The sequence below is a fragment of the Schistocerca piceifrons genome, chromosome 1 (genome assembly GCF_021461385.2).
Source record: "Schistocerca piceifrons isolate TAMUIC-IGC-003096 chromosome 1, iqSchPice1.1, whole genome shotgun sequence".
Taxonomy (NCBI): Eukaryota; Metazoa; Arthropoda; class Insecta; order Orthoptera; family Acrididae; genus Schistocerca; species Schistocerca piceifrons.
The window spans coordinates 922,707,624-922,735,272 of record NC_060138.1 but is presented as its reverse complement, the minus strand read 5'-3'; the positions used below and the strand labels follow the sequence as shown (position 1 = coordinate 922,735,272).

General features: G+C 38.3%; 1 protein-coding gene across 2 annotated transcripts in view; it reads left to right on the top strand.

Moving 5' to 3' along the window:
• Positions 1 to 27,649, top strand: part of LOC124769376 (ATP-binding cassette sub-family C member 5-like) — a 298,192-nt gene that overhangs the window by 194,333 nt on the left and 76,210 nt on the right. For both annotated transcript variants that reach the window (XM_047249493.1, XM_047250268.1), the window contains 5 exons: positions 7,846 to 8,054; positions 8,943 to 9,117; positions 9,211 to 9,327; positions 15,738 to 15,860; positions 16,752 to 16,911. In XM_047249493.1, coding sequence (XP_047105449.1) covers positions 7,846 to 8,054; positions 8,943 to 9,117; positions 9,211 to 9,327; positions 15,738 to 15,860; positions 16,752 to 16,911 — 784 coding nt within the window. The remainder of the gene's footprint in view (positions 1 to 7,845; positions 8,055 to 8,942; positions 9,118 to 9,210; positions 9,328 to 15,737; positions 15,861 to 16,751; positions 16,912 to 27,649) is intronic.

The following is a 27,649-nucleotide window of genomic DNA, read 5'->3' as shown; positions in this document are numbered from 1 at the left end:
TATTAATCGCCTTGCAGAACAATGAAGTTATTTTTGTCAGTTTGCTAAAGGAATTTGGCTTTTATTACTCTTTTCTGCTGAGGCAATCCATTTATTTCAAAGGAAGTGTTTAATTCCACACTACTGGCTACTTTCAACTGTTCACTGCATTTCAAGTGCATGTTTTCATCTGCTAGCACGTGTGGGATTATGCCATAATAAAGAACCAAACAGGAGGTAATACAGTACTGGTACTCCAAGAAAATTTACATCTAAATCTGGACATACGAATGTGCATTTTAAGCCGAATTGTGATTTTAGTATGGTTCACGAAATTCCGATGCTCTTGGAGTATCCTCTGATGTCTTGGTTCTTTTATCACATAATGTAAGATCTTTTAATGTTTTAGACCTACCTGCGTCATCGTAGCTGCACATGTGCAGTGACACCTGTTATCTGGCACTCAGTGGCAATTACTGAAACAAACCTATTTCTAACAGGTCGCGGGAAAATATTGTGAATGATGGTTCAAAACGCCTTACTTTCAAAGTAAATTTCTTTTGCACAAGATGAACTCATTTAAAAATCGACTGTTTGAGGATGACCATTAAAAGAATTTCGAGCCCAGATGATCAGACATTTATGTCATTATTAAAAATTTTACTGGCACATTTGTGTGATGTATCTTAAAGTTTAACACGTGCAAAAAAAGATCAACATTATGTGCAAAAGCTTAGATTCTCTTGCAGCTGATTAATCTTAGAGACCAATATTATATGTGAAAACTTTGCTTTTCTTGTAGCAACACGATGTATATTAATTTAAACCATTATCTTTTCCTATTTCATCACATGTCCTTTGCTCTGAATATTCACCGTTATCAGCTGGTGAGATCATGTGACATGAGCTATGACTGGCTTACAAAAGTACATCGCACTCTTGATTTCAATGCTTTGGTTGCGGTGTTTGGTGGAATTCAAATTTATACTTTTGTAATACGAAAATATGCAGTATCCATGTTGCTGCACATCACAGACCTTTCCAAATTTGTGTGCTTTTCGACCTAAGTTTCATTTTGTGAAGTGCAGGGAAATTCTATGCCAATCTATAAGACCATAACAATTCAGTGAATTGATAAGTTTTACAGTTCCGAGGAAATGTATACCGTCATTTAACACAGAAAAGGTGTATTTTCACCCGAGACAGTGTACTTTTAACTGTGGAATACCAAAAAATCAGAGATTTTTTTTTTTTCTTGCCCGCGTATACACCCTGAGAGGGTACAAGTGTGCCTGATCTCAACTTACCCTCAGTGTGATCAAAGGATAGTGTGTTTCCAATTGGTCAGGCAAGTCAACAATTCCATTTTTAGCACATTTCAAAGACTCATCTAGTGTCTTTTTTTTCCCTAAGTGTTACTAAAATTGAATTGTTAGTTCAACTGGAAGACCTTAAACATACTGTCTCTCTCATCAGCTGATCACTAGGATAGCAGTAGCTGAAAGCATTAACCTTTGTCAGTATTTTGAGTCACAGTAGGCATTCCTTCCTTTTTATCTTTTCACTTATTTACATATGCTGTGGTTTCCTTGTTGGATCTGTAAAACATAAAACTGTCTGTTATTTGAAAGTTTTTGACTGTAATATCACTTTGCCTATGATTGTAGTGGCAAAATCACTAGTTGCTGTCATCTGAGGTACACACATCAAGTGTCAAAGAGTTCATGTGCCGTCCACTAGAGGCTTTGTGTTCTTAGAGCCCTATTCTTTCTAGTTTTTTGAGACAGTTCGCATACTGCTGTTAACTTCTCAGTTGCTAAGAAATGCTAATTTCCATGCAAGATTAATTGTGTTCTTCATTGTGCATTAAATAAATTCTTCCCTTCCTGTGATGTCAGAATTTACATTACGGCTAAATATCAAGAATGTACTGAAGTATTTGTTGAAGTATTTTTGAACTTCTAGAAGAAGTTCTGAGATTCGTGAACCTGACATGATTTAGCCACATTATACATCGAAAGAAAATATTTAACATGACCCAGTCACCAATGGAAACTGTACCTGCACTGTCTCAGCTTGCCATGCATTTACAGCTCTTCTGATCGCACAGTCCAGTGCTGTGGTTCACGCAGGTGGAGGCCAACTTTCGCTATGCAGGAATTACTTTGGACTCTTGTAAGTTCACAATTGTGGCAAGCCAGCTAGACCACAAATTTGCCACAGAAATTGAAGGTGTAATCACAGCCCCTCTTGTGACAAGACACTCATGAAAAATTTAATACAGAACTGATTCATATGTTACCTGCCTCACAAGAGGAACATATTTGGCAAGTTTTAATGCTAGAGGACAGTGACGACAGGAGTCCATCACAAAACTTGAGGCACCTAGGGAGTAAAGTTGATACTGGTACCGTGCCTGATAGCCTGCTATGTACCTTGTGGAACAGCCATCTTCCACTTCAAGTGAAAGCCATTATTGCATTGCAAACTGATGTGGCCTTGGACGCAGTGGCTGAATTAGCGGACAAAAAATTTAACGCCGGCCGGAGTGGCCGAGCGGTTCTAGGCGCTACAGTCTGGAACCGCGCGACCGCTACGGTCGCAGGTTCGAATCCTGCTTCGAGCATGGATGTGTGTGATGTCCTTAGGTTAGTTAAGTTTAAGTAGTTCTAAGTTCTAGGGGACTGATGACCACAGCAGTTAAGTCCCATAGTGCTCAGAGCCATTTGAGCCATTTTGAAAAAATTTAACGTGATAATGCCTGCACCAGTAAGCACAGTGACAGTGTCATATAACAGGTTGTCATCACCAGTGGTTTTGCACGCGGATTATGATGATCTAGCTGCCAAGGTCGATTTGTTGACGAAGCAGATTGACAAATCCGTGACCCATTAGGACCATAACAAGAACAGAAACTGCCACTGGAAGTGCTCGAGGAGCCGCTCTTCTGCTACTTCCCCAACCTCTGGGACTGGCTGGCCTACCATCTGCTGATGTCACATAAGATTTGGGGAAGAGGCTCATAGATGTACAATGCCATGTGCTCACCCAAACTCCATTGCCAATTGGACATAGGAATATAGACCGATTGCCAGTCTGTGTTGCAGCATTCATTTATCAGTGACTGTAAGTTGGGTTAAAAATACCTAGTGGACACTGAATCAAACCAGTGAGCAAGCGACCTGCAACCACTTTCAGACTGACTATGTATAATATGTATGGCGCACTGCATATCACGTTTGACCTCGTACTACGCCGTGACCTAGCATGCGATTGTAAGATCTTCAATGTGTCAGAACCCATAATAGGAGCAGATTTGTTGGCATATTACCGTCTGTTGCCAGACATGGCAAAAGCACAACTCGTGGTTGGCATCATCAGCTTATCAGTGTCTGGTTTTAGATGGAATGCAGCCACATACATGGCCAAGCTTGTACAAGACACAAGTGGCGAATAAGCAGACTTACTGCAGAAGTTCCCAGCCTTGACGCTCTCACCAGGAGTGCCGAAAAAGGTATGATATGACACGGTGCATTACATTACAAGTACCGGCAATCCACCCATATCGTGCTGACCTAGATTTTTGGTTTCAGTCTGCCTGCCATAGCAAAAGCAGAATTCAAAATTATGCTGTGTGAAGGTGTTGCACGACCGTCAAGCATTCCGTGATCATCCCCACTTCATTTGGTATCTAAGAAGTGTGATGCATGAAGGCTATGTGGAGATTATCGAGCTCTCAATGCCAGAACTGTGCAAGATTGTTACACTCTACCATTGCAATAAGATTATAACTATGTCTCGAGTGGTGCAACCTGTTTCATCATCCTAGGCTATGCCAAAATGTACACTCGGATTCCTGGAGCCAAGAAAGAAGTGCCGAAGATGGCCATAATCAGTTCGTACGACCTATTTGAGAGTCGTTTCATGATGCGTGGCATTCATAATGCAGCACTAAGTGGCAAAGGTTTATAGAATCTGTGTTACAAGGACTGTCATATTGTTTTGCATACCTTTACGATATTCTGGTTTTCTCAGCCTCTCCAGAACATCAGCAGTATCTGGCTGACCTGTTTCAGTGGTTACAGCAGTACTGCGTAGTCTTGAACACCACTAATTGCATTTTTGTTCAGACAGAGATAAACTTTTTGGGCCATAAAATCATGTTGGTCAGGTTCACTACTGCAGCCTGAGAAAGTTGGGTTATCTTACAGCTTCCACGACCAAGCGACAGGTGCAGTGGTGAGTCCCATCCTTTTCCACTTTACACATTTCAAAGACATGTATTTGACAGCTTACACGATCTCGGCTACCTTACAGACCGACCGACAACTTGCTTAGTCTCTAACCATTATGTGTGACCGGGCATCCATAAAGACTACTGGGAATGGACATGAATATGCATCAACTGTCAACACAGCAAAAGTCGTCTCCATGTGCATGCACCAATAGATGACTTTCCATAAGTGATCGCTCATTTTGCACGTTTCTTGTTGATGTGATTTGGTTCCATCCAATGGCTATTTTGCCTCTGATAGACATTTCACCAGATAGCTGGAAACAGTGCCATTCATTAACATTTTATCAAAGACTTTAACTTCAACCTTCACATCCACATGGATAGCACATTTCCACTGCCTTCTGCACATCCCAATGGGCCACAGATGTTAATTTGAATCTGACCTGTCTGTACAGCTTAACAAATCTGTGGCACTATACACCATAAAACTGCAAGCTGCCACTTGGAAAGTAATAGAATGATAGAATGCTGGCACCATTCTCTGAAGACCATGCTGATACGTCATAATTCATACTGGGCTACAGCATTACCATTGGTCTTACTCAGTCTGCAAAGCACATACAAACTGGACCTGAGCTCTTTGCCAGCTGAGCTAGTTTATGTAGAAGCACTGTCGACTACTAGGCAAATTGATTGATCCACAGGAAATCCACATAGATGACATTAACCATGCAGATTTTGTTTCTCACCTCAGGGAACGGATCATTCAAATCTTACCTTATCTAGCATCAGGTCATGTCACTTCACCCACCTATGTTCACTGCGTGCTACAATTATGCACACATGTGGTGATAAATGGAGATGACCTGAAACCACCACTGAGACCTCTATACACAGGTGTAATGGTAGAGTTGAAAGAACCATTGATGTCCTCAACAAGAAGCTGTGCGCTGTCTCGCTGGACTGAGTGGAGCCTGCATAGGTATTCCAAGAAGAACCTACTGCTGCACCATGGCACCTTGTACTGGAACACGTGCACCAGCTCAAGCAGCCGATGAGTCCATTTTCCTGCGCGCTACTTGGATGACGCTCTGCTTTCTCGAAGGGAGCTGCTGTAGCAACAAAATCACTAGTTGCTGTCAACTGATGTACACATGCCAAGTGTCAAAGAGTTCAAGTGCTGTCCTCCAGAGGTGCTGTGTTTTCTTTCGTTTAGTGCTTCTTGATTAATATGATTTTATCATGATTGTTGACCCTTTCTAGGGGTTTTTTTTTTTTTTTGAGACAGTTTGCATACTGCTGCTATCTTCTCAGCTGCTAATAAAGATTAATTTCAATACAAGATTGTGTTATTCCTTGTGCATTAAATTAAGTTCTTTCATTCCTGTGATGTTGAAATTTGTCTTGTATGATGGCTAAATTTGAAGAACACGTTTGAACATTTTTTGGACGGTCAACCTTTTACAAGTTCTGAAATGATGTTCAGTTGTATATGCACCAGGGCAACCTGAAAATCCGGGAAAACCAGGGAATTTTTTCATCGGAAGAAATCTAGGAATCTTTTAGAATTCTGGGAATTTTTCATTGTTTTAGTTTTCAGTTAAATTTTTGTAATTTTGATTGCTAAGAATTGATACTCTAATAAAGAATTTTACTTTAGTCCACTGCTGCAGAATAATACTACTGCAGTAAAACATAAACAAGAGAATAACACCAAAAAAACTTTAGTTGCAAAGAAAATGTGCTGTTTACAACAACAAAACACAGTGTACACCCAAGCATCTGCTGACAGCAAAATGTGTCAAAGACTATGCAGTACTTCATGACAATCTGTTTTTCTAGTGGGCCTAATTTCAATGAGAAGCCCACAAGGAGACAGGCCGTAGTGGGCATGTCACAGCAGCCATCTCTGGCGTGGAGCGAGTAATTATTTCAGATGAGTCTAATAATTATTGAAGGCACATTTAAGTGCATGTAAGCTCTCGACAACACATGAAAAGGTTAAGATCTTCAGTGGGTACCTTTTCAATTGCAGATTGATATCCACGCGGGTCCTGCAAGGGTGTTCATGAAGTGAAGTGTGTCGGGCAAGCCGACAAGTGTGACATCACAAGCTTGTTGTGAGGCCCATATTTTTCATGGGCCCATTTTTATGAGCATATTGTCTCAACGGTATACATTTCTAACAAGTCGCGGGAAAATATTGTGAATGATGATTGGAGATCATTACTTTCAAAGTAAATTTCCTTTTACACAAGATGAATTATGTTACGTGTTGGAATGTGTGATGAATTTCTTACATAACAGAGTGTTAGACTCCATTCAAAACTTAACACTGAGGTCCAGCCACTTAGAAAAATTTCAAGCCTGCGAGACCATCCATTTGTGTCATTATTTAAAACTTTACTGGTGCATGTGAGTTTGATATCTTCAAAGGATAACATCTGCTAGTAAAAAACAAGTTTCAAGGTTAGTTTTTTATATTTATTGTAGTTCTTTGAGAGATTACAAATTATGCAATACAATTAATGACGAAAAGAATAATTACGCTGTTTCCAGGGCTCTCGGGTGTCCACCCAAGAGCCCTGGAAACAACACATACACTGGGAAAGCCTCAGATCACATAATGATTATGCTTTAGAAAAAAAAAGTGTGAATTTAATTCTTGAGCAATTTCATGTGTAATTGGCTGTTCGATGGAAAATTCAAGCTGCTTGATGAAACATGTATTCAGGCAGGTAAGCCACAAAACATTCGTTGCACATCAGCGAAATTTATCGTTGTGCTTGTCAGTTAGCTGCTGTGGTGAGATCGTATGTTTGGGTGTCTATGTTGTCGTGTGTGAATGTGTGTACTTTTATGAGAAAAAGAGCAAGAGCTTGAAAGCCATTGTTAACTGTTTTCTGTTGTGTGTCTCTGCGGGCAAAGCACCAGTCTTTTATAGGTAAGTGATAAACATGATCTGCAGTTGTATCATTAATGTGTTAACAAGATATCAGTGTCTCTCTTGTGCTCTCGCAAAACATGGGTTGTTGAACACAACAGTAATTATTATATCCCTGCTAGTATGAAATACAGATTCAGAAAAGACAAAAAGCACCTCTAAATTAAATTGCCAGTTCAAGTCTTATTATTTATGACTAAACCCTATTTCCCTGGCCACCCTTTTGTTAAACTTGCTTCACAGTGCTTACATCAGGCAGCAGTGAGGACACAGTGGCAGGACTACCATTGAGTGCAGATTCAATGAGACACCAAGATGTCTGGGTTTTGAGGCACTCCGCCAGAATGCAGAACAGTTAGCGAGGCACCTACGTACTTAAATAACTGGATGCTGACATCCAGCAAACACTAATTGAAACCCCTTCAGATTTAAGTGTAACTTAAAGGAAAGCGTTATCCCACTTATAGCAGTAATAAAGTGGAATTGATTAATATTTGTAACATCCCACGAAGCTTCCTAACTTCTAATTTGATTTTTCCTCCAGATTTTAAGAACAAGAAGAAATAGTGTGTAAGATCGCACCAAAGATCATGTTCCTTGACTTCCAGGAGGCATTACTATTAGTCAATCATTTTTATGAACTACTCAGGTTAAAAATTTTTGCTTATATGTTTTGTATTTTCAGAGTATGATGATCTGGCTGGCAAACTCATAAGTGATGAAGAACATACCACTACACAAGCAGGATACAAGGCATATCTCAAGTATGCCAAGTACTGTGGGGGATACTGTATCATGCTTGTATTACTTCTGCTCGTGCTTCTGTTCACTTTGTCGAGACTGGGTGCAGGTGTATGGTTACAAATATGGCTGGATGAAGGTGATGGCAAAGAGGTAATTCTCTCTCTCTCTCTCTCTCTCTCTCTCTCTCTCTCTCTCTCTCTCTCTCTCTCCCCTCTCCCCCCCCCCCCCCTTTAATCGACTCCTTCCCATCAGGTTGTTGTTCATAAAATTATGATGTGGACTGAATGCTGAATGACACATTAATGCCAAACTTTTCCTCTGCTGGAACACTTCGAGAATGCTGGTGCATTTATGGAACACATTGATTATTTTGAAAGTTAATGAAGTTGATAAAATTTTTAAAAATAAGGAAACTGGTTTTATTCTGTGATTGCTTCAATTCTATATCATAACTAGTAACATATAAATTTAAAAAATTCAAAAAGAGAAAATGTCGAAAAAGAAACATCACATCATTAGTATTTTTTGGAAAGAGCACCTACTTCCTGCAGAATACAGTTTGGGAAACCCTGTGTTACGGACATATGTCCTTATCAACAGATTTTGCACCAAGGTACTGCTAAAATTGTATCAAGCCTTTTGACATTAAGAAATAAGAAGGATGATATAGTGGTATATAATGTAGAGGGAGCCAAGCCTGTTGTGGAATTGATTAAGGCTGCTTAGAATAAGAAAAGTGACCTTAAGTCATCTGGAACAAAGTAAGGCAGATATAAGATACAAGTTGCTTCCATCTTTTTGTGTTCTTTTACTCTGAAATTAAATACACTAATGAATATGGACAGAAGGCAAGGAATATTTAAGTGAAGTTCAGAAAATTATCAATTTTTATAAAATGATAACTAAGGATGTAGAATAAAATTCCTTTGACAGTTTGTTACTTCTGTTTTGTGTATTGTCAATTTGTATAATACTGCTAGTTTCTGTCAAATGCATTTCTTTTTTATGATAATTTGGTTATATTTTTCTCTTTTTCAGGGTGAACGAATATATAATGCGACACATTACAATCAAACATTTGACAATATGAAAGGGTTTGTGAATGACAATCCTTTTCTATGGTTTTACCAGTTGATTTATGGCATGACATTTGTTGTAATGATGGTTTTTGGGATGATAAAAGGAATAGGTATAGCAAGACAACTACTGTATGGTTAGTGTCTTTATCTTCAAGTTTCACAAAATGAAAAGTATGCAATTGGAGATCAGCTACTACTGAATTTTTTTATTTTTGAACATCTTACAGGTTCTTCTAGATTACATGATACAATGTTCAGAAAAGTGATGAGATGCCCAGTGTCTTTCTTTGATGTAACACCTGCAGGAAGAATATTGCAAAGATTTTCAAAAGATATGGATGAACGTAAGAGCATAGATTTAATTAATTCATCTCTTGTTATTGTTGATTCCTGATGTTAAGGAAACATTCACTGAAATTACTGGATTTGATACCCTTGTCTTTAATGTACTGAAAAATAGGACAACAAAATCATTTATCTCAATAGATTTATTTTATCCCTACAAGGAGTCAATACACTGATAACCAAACAAACAAAGGAAAGTAAGCATCAAATATAAAAATTCTGCAGTGCATGAAAAGAAGGGTTAGATTTAGAACATAGATATGAGTAAACCATCCAGTGTAACATGTAGTTTGCTGTAGAGTACAGAAAATGTTAAGGAGAGCATAATACTGATAACCCATAAAAGTTAAAATCATAAAGTAAGTTTACATGAGCCATAAAAATTGTTTATATTTGAACTCAACATTGTTGTTGGGCTACATTCAAGGCACATGAACTACAACCACATGTACAACAACATTACTGTCCACTATAGACCAGCAATGTTTGTTGCAGTACATTTGTGGGTCACAAGTGTTCACATGGGGCCACATTATTGCCACAAAATGTATGAACGCATGCTGTTGGAAGTGGGTGCGGCTGTCCTTCCTTTTTCATTACAAGAGGAATAAAGTTAGAAAGAGCAAGAGAAATCAGGCTTTGTGGATGCATTCATTATGTTTTTTTTTTAAGTTCGCGGAATGCCAACCAGCTGTCAACGAAGATGAATCGTCGCTGCCAAACTGTTTCCAAGAACGAAGTTGACCACCTGGGAAAGCAACATGCAGTTCAACACAACGTGCTCAGTTTCCGTAGCTGTTTCATTACGGTGGCTTTGGTTGGAGGAACAGGTGGCAAAAGAATGCTTTCATTGCAGGAATCTGGAGGAGGAGAGTGGGTCTTTGGCAAGTCCAGCATGGTTAAATTTGGCCATTGGACTAAAGGTGAGGCCTTTTGATAGGATTGAAACTACTGTGAAGCAGAGGGTTTTGGTGGAAAGGTTAACAACTGTGTTACAGGAATGTTTTGGCTCTGGATTTGGTAGAGAATTGGTAGGGAGTTTTGGGGGACATGGCAAGTTGAAAAGGTGAGCTAGGCAGGTTTCAACTGTTATGAGGGATGGACAAAGAGGAACAAGGCCTTCACAAACAGGCACTATCCTCCAGACATAGTCTGCAAACAGATCTCCTGTTCCATTTCCCCTCACACCTCCAATCCTCCCACCACACGCCAGGAACCAGCCACAAAGGAGTATCCCTTTTTCTCACCCAATACCTCTCTGGGATGGAACAGCTGAACCACATCCTTTGCCAGGACTTTGTTTACCCATCATCATGCCCTGAAACAAGGGACATCATATCTGATATACTTCCCACCACTCTTAAAGTGATGTTCCATTGCCCACTCAACCTCGACAACATCCTCTGTGCCACTCCCAATCCCAACCCCTTGCCACAAGGATCATATCCCTGTGGAAGACGGAGGTGCGAGACCTACCCAGTCCACCCACCCAACACTTTCTATTCCAGACCTGTTACAGGTTTACCGTATCCTGTACTGGGCCTCTGTTAAAGCACCCATGTCATTTACCAGTTCCTCTGCAATTGTTGCACAGTTTTTTTATATTGGTATGACTACCAACCAGCTGTCCGCCAGGGTGAATGGCCACCGCCAAACTGTGGCCAAGAGCAAAGTGACCAACCTGTGGCACAACATGCAGCTGAAAATAACATACTTTATTTCAGTGGCTGCTTCACTACCCACGCCATCTGGATCCTTCCTTCACCAACAGCTTTTGTGAACTGTGCAGATGGGCATTATACTTAAAACACATTCTTCACTCCCGTAATTATCCCAGCCTCATCCTACAGTAACATTGTGTCCTCACACCCTCCACCCAACAGTTTCCGCCGCCGTGTGTGTGTGCAAGTGTATACCTGTCCCTTTTTCCCTCTAAAATAAGTCTTTCCGCTCCCAGGATTGGAATGACTCCTTACCCTCTCCCTTAAAACCCACATCCTTTCGTCTTTCCCTCTCCTTTCCTCTTTCCTGATGAAGCAACCTTTGGTTGCGAAAGCTTGAATTTTGTGTGTGTGTTTGTGTGTCTATCAACATACCAATGCTTTCGTTTGGTACGTTACATCATCTTTGTTTTTAGATATATTTACATGTACTGTTTCATCCCCCCCTCCCAAGAGGACAGTTTGTAATTTAAGATTTCTTTCAAATTGCTCATGTCCTGACAAAGATCTTCACAGTGATCACCTCAGATATTGCTCCACTCAGCTGACATAGTAGTGTATAGCAGTATAGTGTGTCATGCAAAACTGCAACTGCAAATGGCAAGCACATGACTGTGTTAGTCATGCGAGGATATACGCAGGTTCCTAACTTGAAGGGTTAAGAGCTCATGCCAACTTGAAATTGTAAGGTGGCATACAGATTTCACATTCTGCACAATATCTTTATTGTTTCAGTAAAATTACTGGGATACTTTCTGACTAATGCTTACCTATAGGAGGCAAAATTCTAGTACTGCCGATACAAACATATAAAAATTAAAAAGCAACTATCCTAGCTTCCAGAACTATAGTTTTTTCCCTTGGGATGGAAAGAGGGATAGGTTGGGAAAGATTACAGATGAGGGGCAACTCACTCAGGTCCCAGAATAAAAGAAACTCTCAGTTCCTAAAGCTAAGTTTGTTTTTGTACTTCTTCTATGAGCCCATCAGCTATACTGGAATGTTACCTCCTGATGATCAATACTGGCCAGCTGTTGTGTCTCCTTGTACTTTTATAGTCTTCTCTGGATAATTTTCCATTTGATACAAAGATAGTCAGACACATTTTTAGTTTCCTTGTCGCTCTTGTTTTGGAAGAATGTGTTGATACCAAACATATTGTTGTTCTTGGTAAATTCTGCTGATGTAAGGTCTTTGTAATTAGTAGAATGTCTTAATCTTTCTTCCATGTTTTCATCCACCACTCACTGATCAAAGTGGCATAGTCCTTACAGCACTGAACTAATTTCTGGCAGAAACAAGGTACAGATTCCTCTCTAGCTGCCCTGATTTAGCCTTTCCATGGGTTCCTTAATTAACTAAGGCTGACTTCACCAGGTAGGCCACACCTGATTTCATTCAACATTTTTATCCAATCAGACTCTTTAACACATGCATTATCATTCATAGGACATTATCCCTTAACCACCATTCCTTCTCACAGATTCTGCTGCTGAGTGAGCTACTGCAGCACTCCAGAGATTACATTTGAATACTTAGTTTTAGAGGAAATTATTTTTCAATAATGCCTTTTGTTTGCATTCCAAAATGTTTCACTTCGATGATAACTATGGTTAGAGTGTGTAGGTGCAAATTTCAGGAAAGAAAGGAAGGGAAAAGGTGCTAAAATAAGGTAAAAATGGGGCAAAAGAGGATGATTTACTCAACTAAATCAACAAATGCTCTTCCTCTTATTCTAGTGTATTGTGTGACAAACAAGTACATCAAATCATCATTCATCAGGGGAGAAAAAAATGAAGCTGTTGCCCTTCAAGATACTAAGCACCTCTACATTTTTAAAAATAAGTCTGTTTCTGTTACGAGATAGAATGTCTTAATTGATGCTAAAGCTTCCTTTGACATCCACAGAAAACAGTGGGCCAAACTTAGTATTCATTTGGGAATGACAACTCTACAGGTGTGGCAAATTTCTTAATATCAGATTCTTCTGAAGACTGAATTCATTTGCCTTTGGGAAAGCCATCTAACTGCTTTCTCATCGGAGATAAAAAAATATCTAATTGTTTTTCATTTTCAAGACAGTGTTTTTCTAATTGTCTTATACCTATCCACACAAAATAGTTCTGTCTACAAATTACGTATCTTCGCTGGTAACAGAAGTTCCCGTGCCCTGGAAATTGCACCTGTGTTAGCTGGATTCAAAGAAAGCACAAATTCTTTAATCTTGTCAGGATTCTCATACAGTGTAGCAGCACACTCAGTACAATGACCACGATGAGTAATGACCAGAAAATTTGGAAGGGACAGGCCAGTTATTTTCTTGTGGCAACAACAAAACTCTGAGCTTATTGTACAATCTTCTTCAGCGCAGAGATGAACTGATGAGTGATATCCTACTCATTCCTTATGGATTCACAAACCCTGTGAAGGGTATGAACCAAGCATGTCACATTCTTCAACTTTGGGAACAAAGGTTCCATTTGGTTAACAGCTGAAGCCACCTATAGAGCGTGGGCCGTAACCACCAGAACAACTTTGTCTAACTTGATAGCACTAGGCCACAGTTTTTAACAAAACTGATTGCGTTTTAGTGTGCTGGCATTTTGTTAAGGAAAAAACTAAAATGTTCAAAACATATCATTTCAGCTGCAAGAAAAGGAGAGGTGGTGGTGTAAAGTTTATGATCACCAGACTTTGCGCCAGTGTCCTGGTTTAAATACCAAACCTTTCTGTGGTGTCTCATGAAGTGAGGGCATGTGACACTGTTGATGGTGATCCGTCCATCCGATGTGGCCCCCTTGGTGGTATTTGCGAGAAGTAGACTATGTCCCGTCACGAGGCTACACACACACACACACACACACACACACACACACACACACACACACACACACACACACACAAATAGATACATTTAGTGTTACAAATGTTATAATGGGGTATGTCATAAGTAAACAAACATATAATTCCATTGAATCTGTTGATTCATCCAGAATGAGTCCCACATTTCAATTAGACACCTTCTCCTTGATTCTTTGTATTGTTTCTTGGTTAACAGACTCCATGTAGTTTTTTTCTTAAAGTACGTTTGTCTTAAAGTATTTTTCAAGAAATTTATTGAAGGCTGGATTGGTCACCTTAGTGAGTAGAATTACTACTTTTGTTAAGAGCTGCACACAAATCACTATTGAATTTCTTCAAATTATTCAAATAGATTTATTAATAGAGGTTGCCATGATGTGTTTGTTTGAAAAGCTTTAGAGCTGGAAATGTGTTGTTTGATGCGACCTCACTGGTGTTTAATCTCTAAGAAAGTCACAAATAATATACCCCATAATAGTTCCATCACTTTCTGTGGAATCTTGTTTAAATTTCTGAGCCAGAACAAAAAAATCAGACACTGGACACCTTCAGCATGGTAAAATCTAGTAATACCGGCGTGCTTTCGGTCCACAGTTCACTGAACTTATGTTCACTGCAAGCTGAGGAGACCTTAACTGAAAGTTAAATATTTTACTTTCTTTCAAAACCACATACAAATGGAATTAGACTCACAAGCCATTTCTCTTATAAATACTAATACTTGCTCAGGAAAATTACTGAAAAGCTACTGGAAAAGAAAAGGACATTATGTGATTAGTTCAAAGAAGGGATAAAGGTCCCCAAAAGTGAGAAAGGTGCATAAAAATTTGTCTTTGTGCAAAATTTTCCAGTGATACCTTTCTGAAGAGCTTTAATTTACACTAAGAAAAAAGATGGGCTTCTAAAAATTGTAACCCTGCTGATAATTCTGCTAGTATCAGAGAAGCAAGTTTATTGAAAATTAGGAATGGCATTTCACAGTGCAGTACAATCATATTAAAAGCTTTTCGTTGATGAAAAGTTATTATTCTTTAAATTACAGTTGCTTCTCTTTTTCCAAATGTAGTTGAGAACCCGTATGCTACCAGAGATTTTGTCAATGTGTGTGGTGGAAGAACAATTAGAGTGATCATAATTTTGTTACATGGTGGATAATTCAGCTTATTTCTCTGTAGCCTATCATCATCAAGTGCCAGTTTCCATGCAACACTAAGGGTAGTAAAGCCACTGGAGCCTAGTTGAAGGTGTTATTGCACAAGATTATGTCTGAGGAGAGGAAAATCTTATCCCATGTTTCTACCTACTGCGATTCTGACAAAAGGAGCCATTGAGATCAGAACTAAATGACATGAAGGGGATCTGAAACCTTCCCTGTCTGAATGAGAGTCCTAGACCAACAGATAAAGATATGGAGCACACTGTCTGGGAGGAATCCAAGGGAAGTGTCAGGTGTGAGATGCTCATCCAATAGAGTTATCTCCATTGACAGTGTCTTGTAGCCTGATTCCACTAGTCCCTGCTAAAAGCTTTCCAAATAAACCCCAGACATCGATACACAGTTTGGTGATCAGATATTTTGCGTACTGACTCCCCCTCCACTGCTGTCAAACTTCTGACAGTGAAAATTGCAGTAGAATGTTTATTGATTATTTCAGAATCATTTTTCAGGTCGTCACCTAGATTGATTTAGCTTGATTAGAGGAGGATTATTATTGTGTGAACCAGTTGCATGACTTGTAGCTGTGCCTAAAAACATCTTATAATCTTGGATACATATAAATAGATATATATTTGTTTTGTTTTTTTAATTTTCTTTTGTTTTGCAGTTGATGTTCGAGTACCCTTCTTCTTCGAATTTGTATGGCAAGGATTGATGTTTGTGATCACCCAGATGTTCCTTGTTTGTTTCATCTTTCCTATTTTCTCCATTGCAATGGCTGTGGCAACAGGTAGGTTTTGTGGAAATATTCTATTAAATTCATATTGGTGTTTTTCTTTAAGTCAGATTGTATATTTGTTGTCAAAGGTCAAATTTCAGGGGATATATGTGGATTTTGGTTGAACTGAGGTACAGCAGGCTGCTATATAATACAGCAAGATTTTTGTGTGCGCGTGCGCGTGCGCGTGCGCGTGCGTGTTTAAAACTGCTTCCCTCACCAGGAACTCAACTCAGGACCTTGATTTTTGGATGCACTGCTCTTGGCAACTGAATATGGATAGCAGTAAGAGAATTCCTTATGAATGGCATGGTTTCACGTTTGAGTACCATTTGCAACACATTTGCATATGAAATTTCAAAACAGTGTACTTGTTGTTGCTGAGTGAAATATTCATTCTGAAAACAGGTATGGGAGCAAGAGCTACACACTTGGTAACAGTGATCTTTAGACCAGGTCCTATGTAATCCATTTTTGAAGTTTGATTTTCTACAGATCTCTATCAGCCATAATAGTGGAGGATGTCTTTCAGTGTACAATTTGTCACTGACGGAAATACTTCTGAACAGTTTAAGAAGTTCGGTGTCAATAACAGCTATGAAATTTATCAAACTAGTGTTATATGTATTTAATTAGATCCGTAATTATTACATGAAAGTATTCAAATTTATGATATTAAATATTTGTAAGATATGGGAACAGTTACACATACACTCCTACTAGAAAAAGAGCAAGAGCACAGAAGCTAGTGTTAACTTTCTTCTATTACATATTTCTGTGTGCCACACGCAAATCCTTTATAGATATATGGTTGCCTTTCCATTATTTTACATACTTTTCCATCCAGGAAGTTCCATTATTGTTATACATTGTGTGTCAACAATTAAGCTCTGTTTATTGCAGGCCTCTTCATTTTTCTGGATATGTGGCTTAATGTTGGTTTGAGAGAGACTAAGAGACTCGACAATTTGTTGAAATCACCAGTTCTGAACCATATATCTTCATCAATGGCAGGGCTGTCAATTATTCGCACTTATGGCAGACAGAAGATATTTTTGGAAAGGTAATGAATATTAGAAATATTTGTAATCGATTCATTGTATCACTCATAGTGTAACAACACTCTTGATATTTTTAATCTTTTAATTGTTTTTTAGAGGAAATAAATTCTTCCTATACATATATTTCTGGAAAATCAAACAATTTTTGTGAAAATAATATATAACTGCATCTATGCAAAACAGATTTGAAAAGTTATAGCAGACTAGCTTTTGTGTTTATGGAGTTACGATGTTCACAGAGAAGACACAATTTGCATTGGTAAAGGAACAAGTGGCTGTGCTACCTATCTATGATGTTTATGATGAATTTCTCTGAATACTGTTTTGCCTGCGACAACAAGTAATTATGTGTATTTTTTTATCTGTAGCGGATATTCACATTTTAACAATGATTAGCAGTAGCAAATTCGTGCAAGGAGAAATTTTAAATGTTGTGATGAAAGGAGAAATATCTGACAAAAGAAAAAAATATTAGATGAAACATGTTATAATATGGAACATGAGTTGAAACTCCCACCAACAGCTTTACTTTGATGCGAGACATTATAACAAGTTTGTTTTGCCTGTTTTGGAATGTTGTGTAGAGTGAAACAAGTTGATAACATATCCAGAAATGGAGATTACGCGAAATAAAAAAAAGTAAGTGAAAGTATAACTACTGCACCAATTGAAGCCATTAAATATGTACATAAAATAGGTTTTGAAATGCTTTCAGTTGACAGAAAAAATCAGAAACACTTATGAGAATTTTCAGGCTTCACTTTTCAATCAGTAACTGGAAAATTTGAAGCTAAGATATCATTTGTTGAAAAGTCATTTTCAGAAACAGAATCGGGAGCAAGTTACAGTATAGATAGTTGGATAGAAAATGAAATAACTACAAAAATTTGTTATTGTGCATCCAGTATAGAAAAACTTCAATTGAAAATTAACAGTGACATAGAATGTGGTGGTGGTGGTGGTGGTGGTGGTGGTCTTCGTCGTGGTCGTGGATGGTGATGACGATGATGACTACTACTTTTGGAGAAAATTACAGTTGTGATGGTTTGGAACCAACTGTAAATGCTTGTTTTCTCACAAAAAATCGTCGCGTCAAATTCTGGGTATGCCTTTTATTTAATGTGTGACTGGTCTTGTCATGGGCTGTGTTAAGGAAAGTTTTGCAAGAAAATTTGATTTGAAGACAAGCGCTGCAGAGATCTAGATATCTTCATGAAAGAAGAAACAGCAAGAATCTCTTTAAGAATATATTGCTGTAATGAAAACAATTAACAAATGTGCTGATTGGTAACAATTACCAAATGTGCTGATTGGTAACAAATCACTATTCCAGTATGTGATAAATGAGATGGAAGGTGATTTAGGCACAAAATTTCTACTTTTGGCACTGGAGATGTGAAAGAGTTCAAGCAGAAATGAGGCAGTATGAAAGAACTCTGAAGTCTTTGCTGAAAAGAAATAAGAAAAGTTTAACAGTGAAGATCCAAGAAACTCCAGCGACTTTGTTTGCCAAAGACTTGAGCAACAGAAACACTAAAAGCACAGCTTGTGGTCCAAACAGAAAGTGTTTCACCTGTGGTGCCAAAGGCCTCTTTTAGAGTGATTGCAATCATAAGAGCAAGAAAAGAGATGCTTCAGTAGCAATGAGTTTGGCCATATCTTCTCTGAATGGACACAGATGAGAATAATCAAAAGGTAACAATGGATGTAAACACTGTCAGGAAGAGCATTAACAACTGCAAATTTAAAAATGTAACCAGGAGGTAAAGGTGCTGACTGACTGTGGTAGTCATCTTAATTTAATACGATAATATGTTTATGAGACAGTGGCTGCATCAAAATTGCAGGATCCTGATATAGTCTTGACAGGATTTGGAAACAACTTTCTTTTTCCTCAATGGTATTTTACAGGTATGTATCAGATTGATCATGTGAAAATTGAAACAGAGACAGAGCATTAACTCGCTGACAGGGAATTGTAACAGTCAGGACAGCTGCTTCATTTACTTAGTTTGCATCTCTTCAAAAAATCATGAGTACTATGTAAATTTTAGTGATGAAATTCTCTTCAAGTTCAGAGATGGAAGAGAGACTTCAGTTATTCCACACACTGTGCAGTGTGAAATCATCAAGCTTGTGCGTGAGAAAGGATGCTATTCTGTTAAAGGGACTGAAGAGAAAGCAAAACAGTATAGTTATATACCAGATTTGACCTACAAGATAAAAAGAGTGCTCTACAATTATGTAAATTTAATTATGAATAAGAAATCAGAAAAGGAAGGTAGGTTTTCTTCACCCCTTATTCAAAGAGAGTGAGCCATTGTATACTCAGGGTATATACGACCCGAGACAACCTGGAGATCCGGGAAAAATCCGGGAATTTTTTCATCCGGGAGAAAACCAGGGAATTTTTTAGAATTCCGGGAATTTTTCGTTGTTTATGTTTTCAGTTAAATTTTTGTAATTTTGACTTGTAAGAAGAGATATTTTAACAAAGGATATTATTGTATCCCACTACTGCAGAATAATACTGCAGCAATAAAACATGAATGAGAGAAAAACGAAAATAAAACCTAAATTGCAAAGGAAATGCACCATATACAACAAAAAGGCACAGTGCGCGTACAAGCACCTGCCAACAGCAAAATGTGTCAAAGGCTTTAGAGAGACTATGCAAGATGCTTTGTAACAACAAATTGCATCCAATGAGCGTGGCGTCACAACTGTTTACATTTGATTTGTTTTAGCAGTTACGAGCAAGATCATGCGCATGTGCAGTTGAGTAGTATCTTCTCCCGCTTCTGGCTACAGAAATGTGGCATGGGTTTGTGTGTCGTCCTTAGCATAAGTTAGATTGAGTAGTGTGTAAGCATAGGGACCGACGACCTTAGTAGTTTGGTCCCATAAGACCTTACCACAAACTTCCAGTTAACAGAACTGTGGCTGTTGGCCGTGTAAGCAGTTGCAGACAGCAGCTAGATGCTACCACGAAAAAATTTCCCGGCGTGCCAGATTCATCGCAGCAGGCCCAGATATGGAAGGGAGGGGAGGGGCAAATTCATTTTCTTGAGGGGAAAAAACCTTGTTTCGCAAAGTGCCTAGCATCCAGCACACATTGGTCTATTGATTATTCATATGACTTTGAAATGCATCCTTGTCAATTTTTTGAAACATTCTAAGTTGATTTCTGAATTAATCATAAGTTGCTTTCTGATTGCGTGCATAATGTACGTGATGTGTCTGTCAAGGGAATCTTCGTTGCATCTAGAAACAAACTTCCCTGCAGACAAAAGGGACTATATTAGATGAGAGGAGTAAAGCCAAACGGATGAATGCCAACCACTGTCTCATTATGTGGTTGATCGGGTTTTGCGAATGATAAGCGTTGTTATAATTGCTAGCAAAATCCATAGATACAGTCTACCAGAGTGGAAATAAACGACTAACAGGAATAACAGGTAGGAACGATTACGGATTATCTTCTCGGTGTACCCAAGTAAATGAAATTTTTGAACAGTTCGCTATACTAGTAAGGGCCAGTTGTACGGTCCCTGACTAGCAGTCGCTTTAAGTTCTATATTGGAAGTAGCGCGGAAAACGTGTTGTACGAACATGTAACAACGCCTAGCTGGAGAATAATAGCGGGATAACTGAACCAGTTATTCTGGCAGAATTAGTGAAGTTAACCGGCAAATAAGTTCTGACATTGGCAGGAATAGTTACAGAATTAGTGATGACAAGACTGTTTGCTAGAACGAGGAAGGAGAAGAAACGGGGACATCACACAAATTATGGAAGAATATGACGATTCCAAGTTTGTACAAAAATTTCGTACTACTACTTTTCAATCTCATGCTTCAGAAACTAGAGCGTATGAATGAAGTGTGAAACTATTTCCTAACGTAAAGCTTTTTGCTTGCAGTGGGCCTAATAGGCATTTGATGTTGGTACTTCGTGTATTAGATAGTGTCGTCTTATAAAAATTACCATTTTTGCCAAATCATTCTTGTTTATTAGGTGTTTTTTACAATTGCTGCAGTATTAGAAAGACCAATTTAGTCTTATCTAGCAGACAGTTACAAAATAGACATAATCAGATCGAGAAACCACACCAATCTTGGGTTCTATTTGTATTAATAGCTTTTTCGGTATTAGACAATGACATTTTGATTTTTCATGCAGCAAAACATTCGATGAACTTTGATGAAGTAATAGATTCCTTCGCAGAAAGGAAGGCATGCTATGTAAAGCTGTAGCAAGATTAGAGAAAATAAATTCTGTGAGCTAAGGATTGAAGAAATGTGTACTGTCTTGCTTGTCTCTTGTCTTTACTGGTTTTATGTGTCCTATATTTAATTTTATGTCACACAAAGCACCAAGTTGTTGGCTAATGGGGAATAAAGAGTGCAGATTTTCAGAAGAGTTCTTAAAAAAGAGGGGACGGATGTCAAACTGGCCAATTGGAAGCAGGAGAGGCACTGCAGGACATTTTTATTTCCACTGTCCTGAATATATACAGCGACATGTGATAGAAGAATGCTGTGTGAAGAGGTGTGGCACTGCACTTTGGCACACTTCAGACCAAATAATGTGTCTTACATTTCCTCGAATACATATGTTTAATGCATCAGACTCTTCAGAATAAGAATATTTATTAGCCATTCAGTATTTTCTTATACAATGGACTTTGTCAATAAGTTCAATTACAGTATAAAGATGGTTATAGTCTCATAACAGTGTATATATAAATCATATGAATGTTAGTGTAGTACAATAGCACACATTTGGAATTTTATATAGTGTTAATTACACAATAAAAAAGAAAACATTATACAAATTGATATTAAGTGGGGTGTATTCGTGTTGATAACACTATGTCATTATCCTAAGATATTGATACAAATATAGAGCACTCAAAATAGGTTTATGCCTATATGTTAGATATTGTTTTTCCAAATTTAGGTCCTACTGCAGGCAGACGTACCTTTATGTTAAAACAGCAAATCTGCCATATTACGATCTTTTTTAGATTAGATTAGGTTTACTTTCATTCCAATTGATCCGTAGTGAGGAGGTCCTCCAGGATGTGGAACATGTCAGAAAAACAACAATACATGACAAATATTTACAACTAAAACAAATAAGCTAATGTACCATTCCACAGGTCCCAAGTGGAATGATCGTCACTTTTTAATGAACACTAAGAGTCATTTTACAAATACTAATGCACTGAATTTAAAATAAAAAAGTTTTTTATTTATTTATAAGGTAATCAACATGTAATACAACTACTGTAATACTTATTTACAATGAACACGTTACTGCACTGAAATGGTGCAGAAGTTAGATTATACTTACACACACACACACACACACACACACACACACACACACACACACACACACACACATTTTCAATGAACACATTACTGCACTGAAATTGTGCAGAAGTTATTTTGTACTTATATACAAATCAGTTGGTTTTACTAAGAAATTCATCAATGGAGTCGGAGGAGTGGACCACCAATAAATCCTTTAGGCTCCTCTTAAACTGAATTTCATTGGTTGTTAAGCTTTTTATGGCTGCTGGCAAGTTATTGAAAATCTGTGTTCCTGAATAATGCACACCTTTTTGTACAAGACTAAGTGACTTTTGTAATTGAGCGCCCTTAAACCCCAAACTAAGTGACTTTAAATCCTTGTGAAGATTATTCTTATTTCTAGTATTGATTCCATGAATTGCGCTGTTGGTTTGAAAAAGTGATATATTTTTAATGACAAATTTCATTAAGGAATAAATATATTGGGAAGTAGTAGTTAGTATCCCTAGTTCCCTAAACAGGCTTCTGCAGGATGTTCTTGAGTTCACACCACATATAACTCTTACTGCACGTTTTTGTGCCCGGAAAACTGTAGCTTGGCTTGATGAATTACCCCAAAAAATAATCCCATATGACATTATGGAATGAAAGTAAGCATAGTATGCCAGCTTTTTCATTTTTATATCCCCTATGTCTGACAAAATTCGCATTGCAAACAGAGATTTGTTAAGACGCTTCAGCAGTTCTGTGGTGTGTTCCTCCCAGTTGAATTTGTTATGAAGCTGTAATCCCAAGAATTTAACACTGTCCACTTCTTCTATCTTCTTGTCATCGTATGTTAGACATATACTCTTGGGACACCCCTTACAAGTTCTGAACTGCATGTAGTGTGTTTTTTCAAAGTGACAAAGAATTGGCTTGGAACCAGTGATTAATGTCCACAAATATTTTATTGGCTGATCTTTCTAAGACTACACTTGATTTGCTATTTATTGTAATGTTTGTATCATCGGCAAACAAAACAGACTTGACATCTGGTAATGTTACTGATGAAAGGTCATTGATATACACAAGAAAAAGTAAGGGCCCAAAATGGAACCTTGTGGGACCCCACATGTAATTAGTTCCCAGTTGGATGATGCCTGATAGCTTGATACGTGTCTCTTTCCTAGTAACACCCTTTGTTTCCTGCCAGATATATAAGATTTGAACCATTTTGCGGCATTTCCTGTTACACTATAATATTCTAGTTTACTTAAAAGGATATTGTAATTTACACAGTCAAATGCCTTTGACAGATCACAAAATATACCAGTTGCCTGCAATTTTTTGTCTAATGAATTAAGCACATTTTCACTGTAAGTGTAGATAGCCTTCTCAATATCAGAACCTTTCAGAAATCCAAACTGCGACTTTGACAGTATGTTATTTGAGATAAGATGGTTATAAAGACAACTGTACATTACTTTTTCGAAAATTTTTGAGAATGCTGGCAACAGTGAAATTGGACGGAAATTTGATGCTATTTCTTTATCTCCCTTCTTAAACAGTGGCTTAACTTCAGCATATTTCAGCCATTCAGGAAATATTCCACTGATAAACGACTGGTTACACAGATAGCTTAATATGTTACTTAGCTCAGAATCACATTCTTTAATTAACTTTGTTGATATTTCATCATACCCACTAGATGTTTTTGATTTTAAAGATTTTGTGATGGACATTATTTCTGTTGGGGTAGTGAGGGTCAAATTCATATTATGGAAGTTACTTGAAATGTCTGGTCTAAGGAGAAAGAAAACTGGCGTTCTACGGATCGGAGCGTGGAATGTCAGATCCCTTAATCGGGCAGGTAGGTTAGAAAATTTAAAAAGGGAAATGGGTAGGTTGAAGTTAGATATAGTGGGAATTAGTGAAGTTCGGTGGCAGGAGAAACAAGACTTCTGGTCAGGTGACTACAGGGTTATAAACACAAATTCAAATAGGGGTAATGCAGGAGTAGGTTTAATAATGAATACGAAAATAGGAATGCGGGTAAGCTACTACAAACAGCATAGTGAACGCATTATTGTGGCCAAGATAGATACGAAGCCCACACCTACTACAGTAGTACAAGTTTATATGCCAACTAGCTCTGCAGATGACGAAGAAATTGAAGAAATGTATGATGAAATAAAAGAAATTATTCAGATTGTGAAGGGAGACGAAAATTTAATAGTCATGGGTGACTGGAATTCGAGTGTAGGAAAAGGGAGAGAAGGAAACATAGTAGGTGAATATGGATTGGGGGACAGAAATGAAAGAGGAAGCCGCCTGGTAGAATTTTGCACAGAGCACAACATAATCATAGCTAACACTTGGTTTAAGAATCATGAAAGAAGGTTGTATGCATGGAAGAACCCTGGAGATACTAAAAGGTATCAGATAGATTATATAATGGTAAGACAGAGATTTAGGAACCAGGTTTTAAATTGTAAGACATTTCCAGGGGCAGATGTGGACTCTGACCACAATCTATTGGTTATGACCTGTAGATTGAAACTGAAGAAACTGCAAAAAGGTGGGAATTTAAGGAGATGGGACCTGGATAAACTAAAAGAACCAGAGGTTGTACAGAGATTCAGGGAGAGCATAAGGGAGCAATTGACAGGAATGGGGGAAATAAATACAGTAGAAGAAGAATGGGTAGCTTTGAGGGATGAAGTAGTGAAGGCAGCAGAGGATCAAGTAGGTAAAAAGACGAGGGCTAGTAGAAATCCTTGGGTAACAGAAGAAATATTGAATTTGATTGATGCAAGGAGAAAATATAAAAATGCAGCAAGTGAAACAGGCAAAAAGGAATACAAACGTCTCAAAAATGAGGTCGACAGGAAGTGCAAAATGGCTAAGCAGGGATGGCTAGAGGACAAATGTAAGGATGTAGAGGCCTATCTCACTAGGGGTAAGATAGATACCGCCTACAGGAAAATTAAAGAGACCTTTGGAGAAAGGAGAAACACTTGTATGAATATCAAGAGCTCAGATGGAAACCCAGTTCTAAGCAAAGAACGGAAAGCAGAAAGGTGGAAGGAGTATATAGAGGGTCTATACGAGGGCGATGTACTTGAGGACAATATTATGGAAATGGAAGAGGATGTAGATGAAGATGAAATGGGAGATACGATACTGCGTGAAGAGTTTGACAGAGCACTGAAAGACCTGAGTCGAAACAAGGCCCCCGGAGTAGACAATATTCCATTGGAACTACTGACGGCCGTGGGAGAGCCAGTCCTGACAAAACTCTACCATCTGGTGAGCAAGATGTATGAAACAGGCGAAATACCCTCAGACTTCAAGAAGAATATAATAATTCCAATCCCAAAGAAAGCAGGTGTTGACAGATGTGAAAATTACCGAACTATCAGCTTAATAAGTCACAGCTGCAAAATACTAACACGAATTCTTTACAGACGAATGGAAAAACTAGTAGAAGCCAACCTCAGTTTGGATTCCGTAGAAACACTGGAACCCGTGAGGCAATACTGACCTTACGACTTATCTTAGAAGAAAGATTAAGGAAAGGCAAACCTACGTTTCTAGCATTTGTAGACTTAGAGAAAGCTTTTGACAATGTTGACTGGAATACTCTCTTTCAAATTCTAAAGGTGGCAGGGGTAAAATACAGGGAGCGAAAGGCTATTTACAATTTGTACAGAAACCAGATGGCAGTTGTAAGAGTCGAGGGACATGAAAGGGAAGCAGTTGTTGGGAAGGGATTAAGACAGGATTGTCTCCCCGATGTGGTTCAATCTGTATATTGAGCAAGCAGTAAAGGAAACAAAAGAAAAATTCGGAGTAGGTATTAAAATTCATGGAGAAGAAATAAAAACTTTGAGGTTCGCCGATAACATTGTAATTCTGTCAGAGACAGCACAGGACTTGGAAGAGCAGTTGAATGGAATGGACAGTGTCTTGAAAGGAGGATATAAGATGAACATCAACAAAAGCAAAACAAGGATAATGGAATGTAGTCTAATTAAGTCGGGTGATGCTGAGGGAATTAGATTAGGAAATGAGGCACTTAAAGTAGTAAAGGAGTTTTGCTATTTGGGGAGCAAAATAACTGATGATGGTCGAAGTAGAGAGGATATAAAATGTAGGCTGGCAAAGGCAAGGAAAGCGTTTCTGAAGAAGAGAAATTTGTTAACATCCAGTATTGATTTAAGTGTCAGGAAGTCATTTCTGAAAGTATTCGTATGGAGTGTAGCCATGTATGGAAGTGAAACATGGACGATAAATAGTTTGGACAAGAAGAGAATAGAAGCTTTCGAAATGTGGTGCTACAGAAGAATGCTGAAGATTAGATGGGTAGATCACATAACTAATGAGGAAGTATTGAATAGGATTGGGGAAAAGAGAAGTTTGTGGCACAACTTGACCAGAAGAAGGGATTCGGTTGGTAGGACATGTTCTGAGGCATCAAGGGATCACCAATTTAGTATTGGAAGGCAGCGTGGAGGGTAAAAATCGTAGAGGGAGACCAAGAGATGAATACACTAAGCAGATTCAGAAGGATGTAGGTTGCAGTAGGTACTGGGAGATGAAAAAGCTTGCACAGGATAGAGTAGCATGGAGAGCTGCATCAAACCAGTCTCAGGACTGAAGACCACAACAAGGTAATCCATAGCAGCATCTACCGAACCTGACAAACCCATCTTTTCAGTAACAGTTATAAAATGTTTGTTAAAAAGTTCTGCAACACTATACACATCTGTCACCTTTATATTCATCAACTGAGTAAAATGCTTTGCCTTTGAGCCATTGACCCAATGTTGTCTTAAATTTACTTCAGAAAGAAGTGTGCTACAAAATTAATTTTTGACGTCCTTTCTCAAACGCTAAAGGGAAAAGGAGGGGGGGGGGGGGGGTGCCACTATCTAGTATTGCCCCGGTTTGGGAATATCGCAGATCCGGGGCTGATGCACAGAGCAGTATGAGTTATAGTGGGGGCGTGGGTAGTCTCCATGTGATCCATGTTTACATTTAGTGTTTTTGCTGTTTCCCCTTCGTGTACTGCTCTTACGTCAAATGAAAACAAAACAGATTTCTGTGGCCGGGAGCTATCAAGTGAATTAAAATGCATTCACATAATTATGGAAGGTTAAGATATGTTATTAGTTTTAGATTTTATTTTATTTCCATCTTTCTGATAGTCAAGCATTAATTGCCTTGCAGAACAATGAAGTCATTTTTGTCAGTTTGCTAGAGAAATTTTCTTTTATTAATCTTTTCTGCTGAGGCAGTCAATATATTTGAAACGAAGTGTTTAATTCCACACTATTGGCTAGCTTAAACTGTTTGCTACATTTCAAGTGCACGTTTTCTTCTTCTAGCATGTATGGCATTATGCCATAATAAAGAACCAAACATGAGATAACAC